The 16,656-nt window shown below is 31.6% G+C and overlaps 1 protein-coding gene across 5 annotated transcripts; it reads left to right on the top strand.

Moving 5' to 3' along the window:
- The first annotated feature begins 205 nt into the window (after positions 1-205).
- LOC118447581 (uncharacterized) lies at positions 206-16,589 on the top strand. 5 transcript variants are annotated; one of them, XM_035879674.2, is made up of 8 exons: positions 206-347; positions 7,063-7,287; positions 7,412-7,989; positions 12,022-12,202; positions 13,160-13,294; positions 14,111-14,588; positions 15,625-15,883; positions 16,227-16,589. In XM_035879674.2, the coding sequence occupies exons 2-8, from the start codon at positions 7,065-7,067 to the stop codon at positions 16,587-16,589; spliced, it is 2,217 nt and encodes a 738-aa protein (XP_035735567.2). In that variant the 5' UTR covers positions 206-347; positions 7,063-7,064. The 5 variants fall into 5 exon arrangements, with proteins under 5 accessions (XP_035735567.2, XP_035735572.2, XP_035735565.2 ...); XM_035879679.2 differs by lacking the exon at positions 206-347 and adding an exon at positions 761-1,015 and having other exon boundaries at positions 15,625-15,869; positions 16,227-16,366; XM_035879672.2 differs by lacking the exon at positions 206-347 and adding an exon at positions 774-1,015.
- Positions 16,590-16,656: the final 67 nt, after the last annotated feature.

Raw genomic sequence — 16,656 nt, 5'->3', positions numbered from 1 at the left:
ACTGTCGCAAGGAACGAGGGTACGGTCGATCTGAAAATACGCATTGGCAGGGTGCTTGTGAAAAAGAGAGAAAGAGAAAAAAGGTACAACGGGATAAAAGAAAAAGATGAAGAAGAAAGGAGACATTTGCAGGATGTAACAGATTCGCTAGATCAACGTTAAAGAGAAAGAAAAGGAACGAGAGAGAAGAAAGAAAAAGATAAAAAAAAAAAAAAAAAGAAACGAAGAAAATTACGACGTTCGAAGATTTCTTACGAATTACTTGTAATATTATCAACGAAGAAGCGATGCGGTTGCATTCCACGGTCTTTCTTGTTCTACGATAATCATTGAAAGCAGAGTTGCAAGTGAGTATTTCAACGATAATTTAAACGTGAAGGGCTTATTAAATGGCATGACGAGGGCGAGAAAATTTCATTTCCTGCGTTCACACTCGAGAAAAACATGAGAGAGACGAGGGAGGTGGGACCTCAAGGACGCGTCTTCCACTCGACCTTGGTCTCTGATTTACGAACAAGAGCCTATTAATTCGCTCAACATCGACGAGCAACACTCGATGAGTGCAAACTTATTATATGCGTAATAACTCTTCCCTCATTAGATTATTATTTTCATTTTCTTTTATTATCGACGATCTGCATTTTCTCTCTCTCTCTCTCTCTCTCTCTCATTCTTTTATACTCTTAAATAATCATTTTTTAATCAGAGTTAATTATAAAGTGTATCATTGCAATAATGTTGGACTTATTGTTCAACGAGATATCACTCAACTTGGAAACTCTTGGAAGTCTTGCGAGCAAAACTCGTTCCAGGTTGGCCTCGAAAGTGACCGCGGGACAACATAGAGAGAAAGGGGAGGAGAGAGAAAGAAAGAGAGAGACGGGTCGTTGCCGTGTTAGGAATTTGGCACGACGCATTCTTCGAGTCCAGGGCCTCGCAAAAAGTGGCGGTGCAAAGAAAATGCGGAGGAAGCCTTACCGGCTTGTCCTGAATCCTCAGCCGATAGAGAGAAATAGTTAGTTGATCGGCGAAGTCTGTATCTACTTACTTACTTACGTTGTTTAATACGATTATCGATTCGAGTATACTCGCATGCGGAAACTAATCTTTCCAATTTTCTACGTACACATGGATACATGGATACGTGGATACCTACATACATATGTAAATACTTTGAGAGTATCATGAGAGTGTCTGTTACTTTCTCGAGCCACGTATTTCTAACCTACTTTTGCGAATCGTAATCCCCCCCTGTTTGTTCGTACATCCTCCCCGCATCTCTCTCTCTCTCTTCCGTTCCTCTAAGAGAACGTGATGGTTACTATCGCACGAGATACTCGTGCCAAGTCTTCTTTTATCACGACGGATGATGCGGATCGTTAAATTCGGTGCAGTGCTCCTGCGAAATCGTGGAAAACCGAAAATTTCATCGCAGTTCGCTCGTAGCATTCGACTTACACGGGAACATCTCTGAAAGACTAACTTTCGAATTATTCCTGAGCTTATTGGTATTATTAGTATTTCGAATTATTCCTGGGCTTTTTGTTAGTTGTAATATATCTACATATATATATATATATATATATATATATATATATATATATATGTATAAATACACGTACATATACATAGACGTATACATACACGATTAAGTATTAAATAGAAGATCTAATCGGTTGAACATATTAATTAAACGACCTACGTCCAACGGACGAGGACATTTCTCGTGGGAACATAAAAAAGTGATTTTCGCATCAACGCGATTTCTTCCTATTTTACGACAACCACGTCTTTTCTCGTGAAAACGGATAATCCTTTTAAATCAGTGATTACTCGAGAAGGCTGCATTTATTATGTTAAGTCCGTTGCACGATCGATTATTATAGTAATTACCTTGGGTGTACTCGTACACTGTGATAATATATATAACGGGGAGATACATGAGAAAGCGAGAGAGAGAGAGAGAGAGAGAGAGAAAGAGAGAGAAAGAGAGAGAGAGAGAGAGAAGGAGAGAGAGAAAGATGAAGATACACGCATAGGTACACATACAATAATAATAAGAGATCCAACATCGCCATATTTCATCAGGAAACGAGTGTAATATAATTTCAAGGTGGAGGCCGTTATTCGAGACTTACCGGTTAGATTTTCTTTTTTTTTTTTGTTTTTGTTTTTAAGATCTTAGAAGATAGGAGCAGTCGCCACGAATCTGCAAAACGAGAAATAGAGAAAGGCATCAAATCGACGAACTAAAGAGTAAGATAGAGAGATAGAGAGATAGAGAGATAGAGAAGAGAAAGAAAGAGAGAAATAGAGATAGAGATAGAGATAGAGATAGAGATAGAGAGAAGTCCAAGCCGGAGTTTCACATGACCGAGTTAGAGCATCCAGTTTTACTGGGACAATGGTTATGACACGGGAGATCGCTTTCACGCCGTTCTACGTGCCTCCTCGCGATGCATCGCGAAGTTACTTCTAAGCTCGCGCTAATTTGCCAGAGGTCATAATCATAAACGTAATTTTCGTCCCTCGTCGTAATACAATTGCGGACATTGCCGTTTCGATGACGATCTTGTATGTATGTATGTATGTATGTATGTATGTATGTATGTATGTATGTATGTATGTACGTGTTTAAGATAGCAAATGAGATCATTTAAAGATACTAAAATAGATCATAAATAAAAATGATCGTATTAAATACCTCGACGTTTTATTTCATCATTTTAATCAATGAATTCGCGATCGTTTAATGAAATTAAATTGATCATAGAGAGTTTCCTGAATTTAAAATATATATCTAACTTTGCGCGGTTTGAAAGTATAACATAACTTTCTTTAGAATAATTATTATTGAGAGTATATAATATATATTGTATCGTTTGGACGTTTAATCTCCTTTCTCTTTTTGCATGTCTAGTAATAATAATATTAAGCAATTTGTTTATTCGATAGAAAGTTTCTTGATTTTGAAATATCTATTCGTAATTTTTAAATACGTACATACATATGTACATATTACTTATATATCTCTAATTGATGAATAAAATGTTGTAGAGTATAAGTCAGAATTATTAGATTTAGATAGAAGCATTTATAATATTAAATATTTTATAGTGCAACGCGTAAGATCAAGCGTTAGATTTTGAAACGTAAAAATTGATAATATATGTCTCATTACATTAAACTTATAATATATACATACATATCATAAAAAAAGGGAAATTTAGAATATATTTATCCTATTTTTGCCAAAATTTGACATAAAATTTATATTTCATAAAATTATGTTATTTTTCTCATAAGAGATATCATTATTTCGAGAAAAGATCCTTCGATCAAGTATAAAATAATTATTTAAATGTTTCAACGCACACCAATTTTCATTTTCGATTTTCGAAATTTATTAAATTCTTTTCATTCAAGTATATACATACATATCCCTTGTATATATAATTTTTTATTTCGTAAACTAGAAACTTTACAAAATTAATTATAGCGTCGAGGAAACATTTATCGATCGAGTAGAAAACAATTGTTTAAATGTTTTAACGAGTTTCAGTATTCTTTTTGACTTTTAAAATTTATAAAATCCTTTTCACTTACGTACGTACATTACATACATATTCTCTCTTTCATAACATTTTTATTTCATAAAATGGTCTTTTTCGTAAAAGATCTTAATATGTTAAGAAAACATTCGTTGAAATAATTATTTAAATGATTCAACGCACTTTAATTTTCTTTTTCAATTTTCGAAATTCATAAAATTTTTCCCACCTACGTACATACATATATATCACTTATATATTTTCTTTTTCATATAATTTTTATTTTACAAAATTAATTGATTTTTTCATAAAAGATATTATTATATCAAAGAAAGATCATCCATCAATTGGATACAGTACAATTATTTAAATGATTTAACGTTTTAGAATTATCTGTCTTGACTTTCGATATTCATAAAATTCTTCTCACCTATTTACATATTACTTATCGTTTATATAGTTTCTTTTTTTTTCATAAAATTTTTATTATACAAAATTTTTTTTTATCGTAAAAGATGTTATTATGTCAAGGAAATATTCATCGATTGAGTACAAAACAATTATTTAAATGATTCAACGCTCTCTAATTTCCTTTTTCAATTCACAGAATTCATAAAATTTTTCTGACCTATTTACTATATACATATACCTTATTTACATACATATTTATCACTTATATATTTTCTTTTTCATATAATTTTTGTTATACGATATTAATTATATTATTTTTTTATAGAAGTTATTGTTTTATGTCAAAGAAATATCTATCAATCTAGTGAACAATTTTTATTTTTTAAATAACGTTCGGTTAGTTCCTTCTTTTTATTTTATTCTCGAAGAACGACATTGTGTTAGAAATCTTCCATTTGATACTTTTTCTCGAAGAAATTCTACTCGTTTAAACATATTTCTTTTCTCTCTCTCTCTCTCTCTCTCTCTCTCTCTCTCTCTTTCTCTCTCTCTCTCTTTCTCTCTCTCTGTTTCTCTGTTTCTCTGTTTCTTCCTTCCGACCTTGGTAGTCTACGGCACCTATCGACATTCCAACCTAATCGAACGGCACGCCTCCCATAACGATGGACCGAGTCGCATACCGATGAGCCTTTTACGAACCCACACCTACACAAAACTCTTTTTATGTTCGACTGACCTATAAGGAGAGAGGCACGAACGTTAGAAGGAAAAAGAAGATGATACGATGACTTCGACCGGATTTTCTAATACATTGATCTAAACCCAACGTTTAAATATCATTTTGAAGACGAAAGAAATTTAAATTGCAAAGCTTCGTTCTATATATTTCGTTGGTAAATTTCCTTGAAATTGTTATGATCGTAAAAATATATTATTAGAATTTTACAAAATTCATTGTGTAGTTTATTATTATTATTATTATTATATGTATATGAATAAGATACAATACGTTTTTTTACTTTTCTTTTTCTATATATATTCAAAATTATATACTTAACAATTATTGAAAAATAATACTACTCAAGATATGTTATATACAAAGTAATTACCCGTGTGACATTTACATTCTTACGATCGTACGTTTCCATCAACGTAAATAGATATCGTCAATACACACATACATATATATATATATATATATATATATATATATATATATATATATATATATATATATTTATAATTCATAAAATCGTAAATACTTCAAGAAGATTATAGGCAGTAAACATAAATATAACGAATCAGTGGTATTCAAGACGTCAAGTGAGAATCACGTTCCATCTTCGATTCTTATTTCTTTTTACAAACATTAAATCCCTTAACGTTTATTCGTCGATATTCCTTAATGTATTTTCAATGAGATATTTTTAATAAGATTCATGCGATCCTTAATATTAATATTCTCGATCGACGATGTTATCTTACGATAGAAAATTAATGCCTTTTTCCGTATCTTCAAAATGCAACATTCAGATAGATTTCGCATAACACAAGTTACGAACGATTTCACTTGGGTTTAGATTTGTGCCGCGAAATTGAAAAGCGTGTTGCGTGTAACACAGTTGAATTTTCTTGCCACGGATGGTAGATATCGAAAGAGAGAAAGAGATATTGGAAACTGGAATGTTTTATGAGCATGAACAAGCTGGATAAACGCGTTGCGCAACATTTGTATCACGATTATTGGTCACATCGAAGAACTTCGATATACATCAGAAACTTATTACAATAATCATACTATCGAAGTACCACTACTATTACTATTATTGTTATTGCTACTACTACTATTACCACTACTAAAAATAATGACAATAATAATAATAGCAATAACACAAAACAATGATAATAAGACTTTCGAATACTGATCGTTTCGATTGAAAAACGTATTTCTTTTTTTTTTTATTTCTTTATATTAATATAGAAAATCTATCTAAAAAAAAAAAAAAAGTATTACGTATCGTCGTATCGCGATTTAAGAAATTTTTTTTAACTATTTTTATCTTTTTATCGCTAATACGTCGTTCCTCTCAATCGGAATTCGTTGAAAAATAGTTCGAGTCGGCTTTGGCAATAAATTAAACCGCAACTCTGTACGGAATAGAAAGTTACAGCACCGTTGCACTACGAGAAGATATGAGCAAGAGAGAGAGAGAGAGAAAGAGAGGTAGGAGAGAGGAGATATATATATAAAAAAAAAAAACAAACAGAAAAAAAAAGAAAAGGACAATCTCGCGTGAAAGATCGGCAAACAGCCCCCTCTCTATCCTTCGTCTTCTTCCGTCGGGATTTAACGCGTTTCACGGAGAAATGAAAAGATTCCGTGCTTCCTTGTTTCCACTATAATGCGAGTTTTCACTTATAACAAGGAGACTTCCGATCATATTATTAATCTCATCTGACTCTCTTCCTTCTGCGTTATAACAAAACGCATATACTTATATACTTATATATATACGTAAGTATGTCTGCTGTTGTGTTGTATATATATATATATATATATATATATATATATATATATATATATATGCACGCGATAATTATAAAAGCTTTCATCGAGATGAAGACGTTGAGTAGAAGAGATAAGAATCATTCTCAATAGAAATTATTCTCTCTTTTTGGAAACGCTAAAGGAATCCCTTAGATTTAACAATGTATCAAACGAAACTCGTCAAAGACTTAGATGTTATCTTATATTAACGAATATATACGATTATCTGTAATAAAAATTTATAACAAAAAAAAAAAAAAGATCATTTTACAATTTTCATTCATCAACTCGAATTGTCTATCGAAATTTCGATCTGCGTTAATTAAAAATTAACGGTTAAATTTTGTAATTTAATGATAATTAATTTTGTACATCGTAAAATCACGAAATTAATAAGCACACACACACACACACACAGTTGGTTTATTTTTGAAAAGAAAACAGTTATTGATCAAATCTCGCATACTTGTTTACGCTTCTAAATCACCGAAATTTATATTTACGTTTCAACTTTCTTCTTTCACTTCTTATCTATTGTTTCATTTATTTCAGAAATGCGAAGCGAGGTGAGCGAATGGCTGGCAACGTGTGTGGGTTCGCCGATATGTATTCTCCTACTCTCTTGGTCCTTACTGATCTATCAAAATCAGCCATCCTCGACAAAGAGAAGGATAGACGTACTCACTGTGGCAATTCTTGCAGAAAGTCTTGTAAATCAGCTGGGATTATTGTTTTACGCTGTCCTTACCTTAATTCGACCAGCCAATCATTTCGGAGGCAAGTTTTTTTTTATATTAATTTTTTATTATATCCTATATAATAGCAAATAAACGTGACAGCGAAATGGTGACGAAAGGAGGAATACGAAGCAATAAGAGCAATAATATTTAAACATTTTCAGAATTATGTTCAACGTTAGTATGGATCTTGAACTCATCGAGCATTCTTCAAGAATTGACCTTAACGTCTATCGCCATTTTCGCAGCAATAGGGAGCAGGGATGAAGGCTTCAATTTGACGAAAAATCATTTGAAGTATCACCTAGTCAGTTTAAGCATGATAAGTGCTTGCGTAGGTATAACAGGTGTTCTCAACTTCGAGCCGGATATTTGCGTATTTTTACCGCAAGAAATTTCTACGAAGTATGGAATATTCGTCAATTCTCTCAGATGTTTGCTATTATTTGCCTCGCTAGTCGGTCTAACGATCGCTATATTTAAAAGTCTATGCCGTGCGCCAAAAGCGGAATTGTTAAAGTCCGTCTCGGATTTGTCCGAGACCAGTTCGAAAAATTCATCGGGAGCGTTTGAGTGTCATCCTCATCAATGGGATCCTTCGAGTGGATCGTGTACCAGTGGTTCAACCAATAGTAGAGCATGTCTACGTAAGAAAAAAATTCACATCGATGAAAGTGGGGAAAGATCAACTGTTTACAGCATCCTCTTTGTTTGTTACATCTTCGAACATCTACCAGTTCTGGTGAGTCGAATCGAATTTAATTAAATTTGATGATTTTTTATATCGAAAATAATAAGATTATAATTTGCTTATTCATCGTTACACGTTTAAGACTGTTACTACTTTGATTCTACGAAACGATTGCAATTAGTGAAATCGGATAGTTCAATTTCTGTAAGAGGTCGATGATTATTATTAGTCCTGGTTGCGTTAACGGAGTTTGATATAGTTGGAAAAAGAAAAGAAAGAGATGAAGAAAGAGAAGAAAAAGAGTGAGAGAAAAAAGAATGATGAGCATTACATAATTATCGTAATTCGTACACACGATCAAATCTATTATCCACTTTCCATTAACTCGAAAGGAGAGTATACAAAATGAATACACTTTTTGTTTGTAAACTTCTTTGAATTAATTATTATATTTTCAAATCTATTTTAACGAGCCGAGTGCGACGTAATTGTTACCAACGTGTTATCATATTAGAGAGAAAGCATGAGACTTGCTAAACGTTTCGTATTTGAAAAGGTTCTTTATAATAAATATCGATATATTTGTTTTTTTATTTCTTTTTTCATGAAAGATACATTTTATTTTATTTTTATTTATTTTTTTATTTTTTATTTATTTATTTTATTTTATTTTATTTCTTCTTCCTTTCACGATTCACTTTTTTACTCGTGAAAACGTCAATGTTTCTACCAATCGAAGAGGATGTTTCGAGATCGCCTATAAAATTACACGCAGCACGTCGTGCGTAACCGCGTTGTATAATTTACATTAGTCAGTCTACTCTTCACTCTACTTTTTCGAATTACCGGAACGGCGCATCCAACAGAACAAAGTAGTTTTCATTCTCCTCGAATATTTTACCCGTCTATATAGCAATCTCGATTGCAAACTTATACAAATACATCTTATATCTTGTTGTCTAAGAAATAACTTAATAAACATTTTATTTTTAAAACTAATTGATTTCTTTTTCTTCTTTTCTCTTTTTTATTCTTCTTTTTCTAAAATGAATAAAGGATACAACGTATGATACATTCATTATCGTATTAACTGTTTCAACAAAATTAACATAATTCTACGAAACACAATCGTACAATTAGTTTCAAAGAGTGAATACCATTGAATACGACTTATCAATGAATATTAATAATGATATATTTAGCTGAGCTATAACAAAAGTACGAAAAATTCATAGTTACAATCGGATAGTCAATTTATACCTGACTATGTGTATCGTCGTTAACGAATGACGAATGTAGGATATTCATGCGACTGAACTCAAGCCGGAAGTGAGTCCGGTCGAGCCTCGATGATATCCGGAAATGCACTTTTTTTTCTTCTCTTATTTATTTTTTTATTCTTTTTTTTTTTTATCGCGTACAGGAAGCCCATTTGGAAACGAGAAAGTCCGCCCTCTTCTTCCACCTCCGAAAGAGGGATCTCGCTCGTTCGTGCGCGTGCTCGTTACAATTTGTCGACGAAATTCGAAAGTGCGAACTTAATACGGACGACGACCTTAATGTCGATCTCGATTAAGATTCGTGTAACGTCAGCTCGTCACCAAAATCGTCGGTGTACGAGAGAAACTCTTTTTTTATCTTCTATTCACTTTCTTAACATCTTAACGTCTCTCCCACTTGTTGTTATTGACCTTTCTCATTAATATTTATACTAGGCAGTGTTACACGCATGACGCATACTTTGTTTACATCTTGTAGAAAATCAATTCTCGCGGCAATTAGATTGTCGTAACAGAGACCGACATTGTTTCGTTTTTCCGTGTACCATATCTCAAGTGATCGTTTGATAATTTTTTTTTTATCTCTTTTTCTTATTTAATTTATCGCGAAAAATAAATGGTTCATCTTTTTCATAAAATGAAATTTATTCTTAAATAAATTATATACATATCTATATATGTATATATTTATTCTTAATATATATTTATTCTTAAATAAATTATATACATATATATATATATTTATTCTTAATATATATATTTATTCTTAAATAAATTATATATATATATATACGTCTATATATATATATATACGTCTACTCGAGATAGATACTCAAATGAATATAATAAAAAATTAAAAATACTTATTCTTCGTAGTGTAAGCGTTACGCCTATGTGCGTTAGGAATTGCACATACGTGTGTTTCGGTCGTACCATTCCCTAATTAAGGCCGTAGTTTCGATTTCATAGCACGGACCAGACCAACTATTACTCACGTAACCATCGGCCCGACACCGCTGCGCGAAACAACCTTCTAAATGCCCGATACAGAGAAATTTCCTTCGACGTGATCATAATGCTGCGCGAACCTTTCCGTTTCGTTCAAGTTACCAATCGACCAAATTTTGCAACAATTCGATATAGCATGTGTAAAAATGATGATATATAATAATATAATTTTTACAAAGAAAAAAAAGCTATCGATAGAAAACGAGACGAGCAAAAGCGAAAGAAATACTGTTAATTCAATTATTCAGAAATTTATTAGTTCTTAAAAAGACAAAAAATTAATTAAACGTAATACGGATCCAATAATTTCGTGATATTTATTTTGCAAAAATTTGTCAACCCATAGAATGATTCTTACATTATAAAATTATTTAAAAACTTACACAATATTTATTTGTTCAATATTTTTATTAATTAATGATAAGTACTTTATAAAATAAATATATATCTGTATATATGAATATTTTGGTCAGTATTTATAATAAAATATCGGTACATAATATAAGTGATCAATATAAATAATTAAGTTTAAGGATTGTGTCTGAGTTTATCATAAATACTAACCATGTACTTAAAATACTAACAAGTTATTATATTTATTATATTTTATATTATATATTATATTTAGTATATATCACTTATATTACGTATACTAATATTGTAATATAAATACTGGCCATTTATATAAAATATCGATTAAAAATACTGATCCTATAAATACCGGCCTTTATGAAAATTACTAAGCCATAATTCTATTATAAGCTTGTTTTTTATTTACTTTGCAGATAACTATCAAAACAAATTTTTCAGATTATTGAGAATTAATAGTTTTAGAATTTCTATTTAACTTGGGCCAATTTTTAAACAGATTTTAATTCGTTATAATTGAGTATAGATCGATATAAATCCATTAAAAGAGTTAAAAAAGAAAAAAAAAAGAACGGAAAGAGAAGAACGCATTACGTGTATTGGATTGCTAGAAAGATCGTTTTTTTTTTATTCAATCTCGTTTAACAGATCGAAGGAATTCAACTAAGAAATGAGAAAATATCCAAAAGCAAGAGGATTAAGAACAAAGATTTTGTAAGAAGAGATCGGAGAGATCGTCGAAGTTGAATTTTCACCGTAGTCACTCATCGACGTGTGTTAAGATGCGCAAAATTGCGTGTTACCCGCGAGCGTGTACTTTTGAAAGCGCGACCAATGTGTTTTCACCGTGAATTCCTTCCCCCAACGACCTCTCTCCCCTCTCTTACACCATTACAATCAAAATCGAGCGACTAAAATCGAAAGTTTACGTTCGTATACGTATTTACTTAGACATACATATTTATACGATTTTCATGAAAGAAAATTATTAGACCAGTGATGAAAAACGAATGAAGCTCATTGTATATTGGTGTATAGGGTGTAAAAAAAATACACATCGATGTATTTACCTTACATACATACACACAGATTAACATAATTAACAGTACTTGTAATTAGCCAAGGCGATCGTTTCGATGCTTACGAATTCCGCTCGGTGAAAGTCGAGCAGACTTCTATCAACTTCTGAGGATCGTTCTTATTTTTTTTTCTTCTTTCTTTTCCTTTTTTTTTCTTTTTAGATAAGATCTCATTAAAGTGAATTTATTAAAGGAAAAAGAATCTTTAATCTTTTTAATTTCAAGATTGCTTACGTACACTAATCGGTATGAATAATCGAAACGAATAAACGTTTTCCTCTTCCTGATAATTTGATATTTTCATAACTGTTAAGTATATTACATGCAGATTGTTTATTACGTTTCAGATTGTTTCCATCAAACCGAGTCTTCTAAGGAATTTTTGTACCGTTCAAAATTTAGCGATGTGGTTACCGCTCGTTAAGGATACTCTTTTACCCGTTTTTTTGGCAATCTTTGATAAAATGTTTTGTCGTTATGTCGCCAAAGTTTATACGAAGCAAGATCATGCGAGGAGACTCTCACACGGTATGTCCTTTTTTGTGACAATAAAAAATTAACTATATCTTCATTTATTATACAAATATATATCGCAGCAATTTCAAATTAATTACCTAATAAATTTGTAACTCTCGCTAACTCATTTCCTTTTTATGTATATGTAATATAATATATATATTATATATATAAAGAGAGAGAGAGAGAGAGAGAGAGAGAGAGAGAGAGAGAGAGAGAGAGATGAGCTAGGAGATAATGTATTATAGTATAACTTATACTATAATACACTATACGAATATAGTATAATATAGTATAATATAATTACTAAATATATTATAGCATAATTATAGCATACAAAGTATAATCTATAATTAATATACATTTTCAAGATATAAACGAATCGTAATAATTTTTCTGATTAAAGAGTAAAATAAAATTTTAAAAATACAGATAAATACGCGACTTAAAAATTACGTTATAAGAAGTTTAATGTTAAATGGCCATACATTTTTGAAGATTTATTGTTAATTTTTAAGGAAACGATAGATTGATATATTCTAATGAAATTTTATATACATCTATAATTTTATATGAGAAAATTTATATTGATTTTATTACATAGAGAGAAAATATAAGATTATCGTTTCTTTCGCTATATAAGTTTCGTAACGCGTTCCAACGACAACAGACGGTTTCCATCCTTTTCTTTAAAAACATGTTAAGCTTGAGCTCGCGTGGGAAAGGCGCGTAACTTTTATCCTCGCCGTAATCCATGTTGTACATGTGAAAACGCTATTCCTTCGACTTCTCCTCCCTTCTTTCGATCTCTCTCTCTCTCTCTCTCTCTCTCTCTCTTTCTCTCTCTCTCTCTGCCGAATGATCCTTGAAAGAAAAAAAAAAGAAAGAAAAAAATAAGAAAAAAACATGGAAAAAAACGAAAGGAAAGAATCCAAAAATTATTTATCAAAAATTTTATTCTCTTTTTAGGCGGCGTCGACGGCAAGTTTCGACATTTCGAACAAGACGCAGAATATAAATTACAATTGAACCTAAATCATGGCTTGAAATTTCCTTTGACCAACGGAAGTCTTTATGGGAGATTGCACAATCATCAAAATAGAGGTGAGCTTATATTCATAGATAATAATCGAATAAATCGAAATGTTTGAATGTTTTTGCTTTTCTTTTTCTTGTTTTTTTTTTTTTTTTTTTTTTATTATTATTAAAAATCGAAATCAAATTTAATATAAGTAATTTTATCCGAACTATTCTTATATATTCTATTTGAAAAATATTTTTTATATATTTGTAAACAAAGCAAAATATTTGATTAATGTCGATGTAAAATTATTTTTAATATCATTTCATATTATAATCATTAATAAATATTAAAGATGATTCGAAAGATTCGAACACAATGAAAATACATAAATATATACATATATATTTACATACATTAATATGAAAATTAACTATCAAAAGATTACGGACATTTCATATTCCAGCCTTGAAAGTCATTCCTCGTATGCATGCGCAATAACAAGCGATATATGAGGTCTCGTTTAAACACGGTTAAAAAGAAAAGTTCACTCGCTATTAATATTTCGCGTGACTTATCGAAACGTGAAAAGCCGAACACGTCGTTGGTAACATTAGAAAGTTTTCCCGTGTAAAACGCGGAGATTTTTTTTCTTTATTTTTTCTTTTTTCTCCATCGGTTTCAAGTAGTACTAAACATATCGCGGATTATAGGTCACATTGGCGTAGAAAAGTGGATCCATTTCGATTCCAAGTCGATAAAAAATGCTTTCACGTTTTTCACATGCCAAGTGACGTGTGAGGGATTATACGTTAAGATTATTTTTAAAAAAGGGAGAAAATAAGTAGGGCAGACGTATTTTCTAAATCCTCGTCTTTCTCTCGTTTTATTTTTTTCAGGCAAAACAGGGACGATAACTATGGGTATACAACATTATCCAAGATCTCAATCTGTCAACGAGGACAGTAACTACGCCTCGTTACCTGCGGAATTATCATCGTTCACGAGTTCGACCTTCGAACCTCGTCAAGAAGTAAGACATAACGAATCACCGAAAAAAAATCCGATCGACGATCGAGCCGATCGTTCATGTAGGATCAACGAAAACTTTACCGAATTAGCTGGAAATCGTAGAAAGATCGGAAGTACCGATGTTTTCGGTCAGAACATGGAAAATTTGGTACAAATCGAGGATACAAATTCGAAACGAAAATTTGCGAAAAGTTTGGACGAAATATGCGAGGAACCACAACGAAAACACGCACGAAGTGTTTTAGGATTGGACAGTTTAGTAATCGCTTTAGATAACGGTATGAGAGAACAACAACAACAGGCGAGGAATGCTCTAAGAAGAAATCAAAGTTTCGATCATGCGAGGTAGTTGTTCGTTTTAATTCATACAAATGAGTTGATGATTACGAAAGTCATTTAAAAGTCATTTGAATTATTAAGAGACATATTTTTTCAATCATACGACATTATTAACATTTTTTAATTGATAACGTAAAGGAATTATTTTTTTTCAAGAATAAGTATATTTTTGTTTTTCTGTTTGTAATTAAAAAAAAAAAAAGAATTTTTATATTATTTAAAATGAAATATCAAAAAATACATATGTAGATCAAAACGAAAAATATATGACTTGAAATTAGATCGCTTTCATGATCACCAGTCTTAAATATCGTTACTCGAATTTCTTTAAATTCCATTAATATAATATATTGGAAAGGTTCGTTTGAACGCTTTCACCTTCGACACGGTGCCATTTTCGATGACTTATATCATTTAATTCAATCCGATATTGCCGTCTTTCGATGTATACAAAGAAACGCTCGAAATGTCGAACAAAGCCGATCTGATTTTCGCCTGTTAGATTGAACGCTACAGTATACGTAATCGTATCTAATATTCGTAGTCTTGTAGAAAAAGCGGCCTCACCGATTATGGAAGTTTAAGAATATATATATATATATATATATATATATATATATATATATATATATATATAGATGTATATGTATATATATATATATAGATGTATATGTATATATATATATATATATACATATATATATATATATATATATATATATATATATATATATATATATAGACGAGTGAAAGCAAAGTAAGTAATTCGAATCGTGACTATCCTCAGTTTATTTCTCCTTTACGTTTGTACGGTAGTAGCAAGTAGAATAGTTGTTCAATTTCTCGATTATCAAAAGTTAATGGAATCTGCTTTCACCTGACGTTTATGTTCCACTTACTTTTCATCTTTCCTTGTTACGCTAATAACATCAAACCGGATTAATAGAAATAAATAAGAGAAAAAAGAAAAAAAAAAAAAAGAAAAAATAAAGGAAAAAAAAGAATACAAAAAAAATATCAGACGTCCGATCATTTTTCTCAGATATCATCGACCGGTTCTCGATACAAGGACTTACGATTTAAAGAAGGATGAACACAGAAGGGAACAACAAAGTATTCATCAACGACAAAATAGTCAAGTACTTGGAGATGGTTACGAGACGTCCGATGACGAAAGCTGCGATTTAGAAAATGGAGACTTCGACACTATGAGCTCCTGCAGGAGCAGGAGTAGGAGTTGTTGCTCCGTTACAACGGTTGCTAATGATGACTTTGAGTACTTTCAACGTAAGGGAACCAAGGTAATTCTTTTAACGATCTCGGCATTCATTTCCAGGTCCATTATCTTTGACTGTTATCATAATTTTATCTTTCTTAACACACACACACACACACACACACACACACACACACACACACACATATATATATATATATATATAGATGTTGAAACTAACGTTTATAGATTATCCTTGTTGATCGAAATAACGACAATATTTGGGATCCTGAGCAACGGAAAAAATCTTCTGCCCGTATAAGAAATTAGAATCCCGCGAAGATCGTTTAGAATCGCCTTCGCTTGGCTACCTTTCATTTTGTATGTCTTACGTAATCAGGTAATCGTGAGAACGTCCTGTATTGCAGGTGGAGCTATTGCCCTCGAAGCGAAGCAGCGAGGTAAAGGTCAACATGCGATCTTTCACGCCGAGGATCATAGAGAACGATACCATCGATCGGGACGATAAAAGAGCCGACAAAACGATCAACAACAAACCAAGTATACAATCGTATCATTTGAAGAAGAGAATTGGACCAGGTTTTTCTATGAACGATCTTGATAAATTAACCACCGTCGAGAGGAAGTTTCCAAACTTGTCGATGGAAAGCCTGAAGAGTATCCTGAAGAATACGGATGTTAGTTATTTGGATAATGGTGACATCTGTAGGCACGATATCGGTGGCTCAGCACCGGACTTTAAAAAGATCTTTGTCACAGAATTTATCTGATTTGTAATAAACAAAACTATTGTTTTGATAAAAGTTCTAATGTCACGTAACTAATTCAATCGATATT

Source organism: Vespa mandarinia, chromosome 1 (assembly GCF_050613455.1).
Source record: "Vespa mandarinia isolate Hongniang chromosome 1, ASM5061345v1, whole genome shotgun sequence".
In the NCBI taxonomy this organism is placed as follows: domain Eukaryota; kingdom Metazoa; phylum Arthropoda; class Insecta; order Hymenoptera; family Vespidae; genus Vespa; species Vespa mandarinia.
The sequence above is the reverse complement of the archived record's forward strand: the minus strand, read 5'-3'. Positions and strand labels throughout refer to the sequence as shown.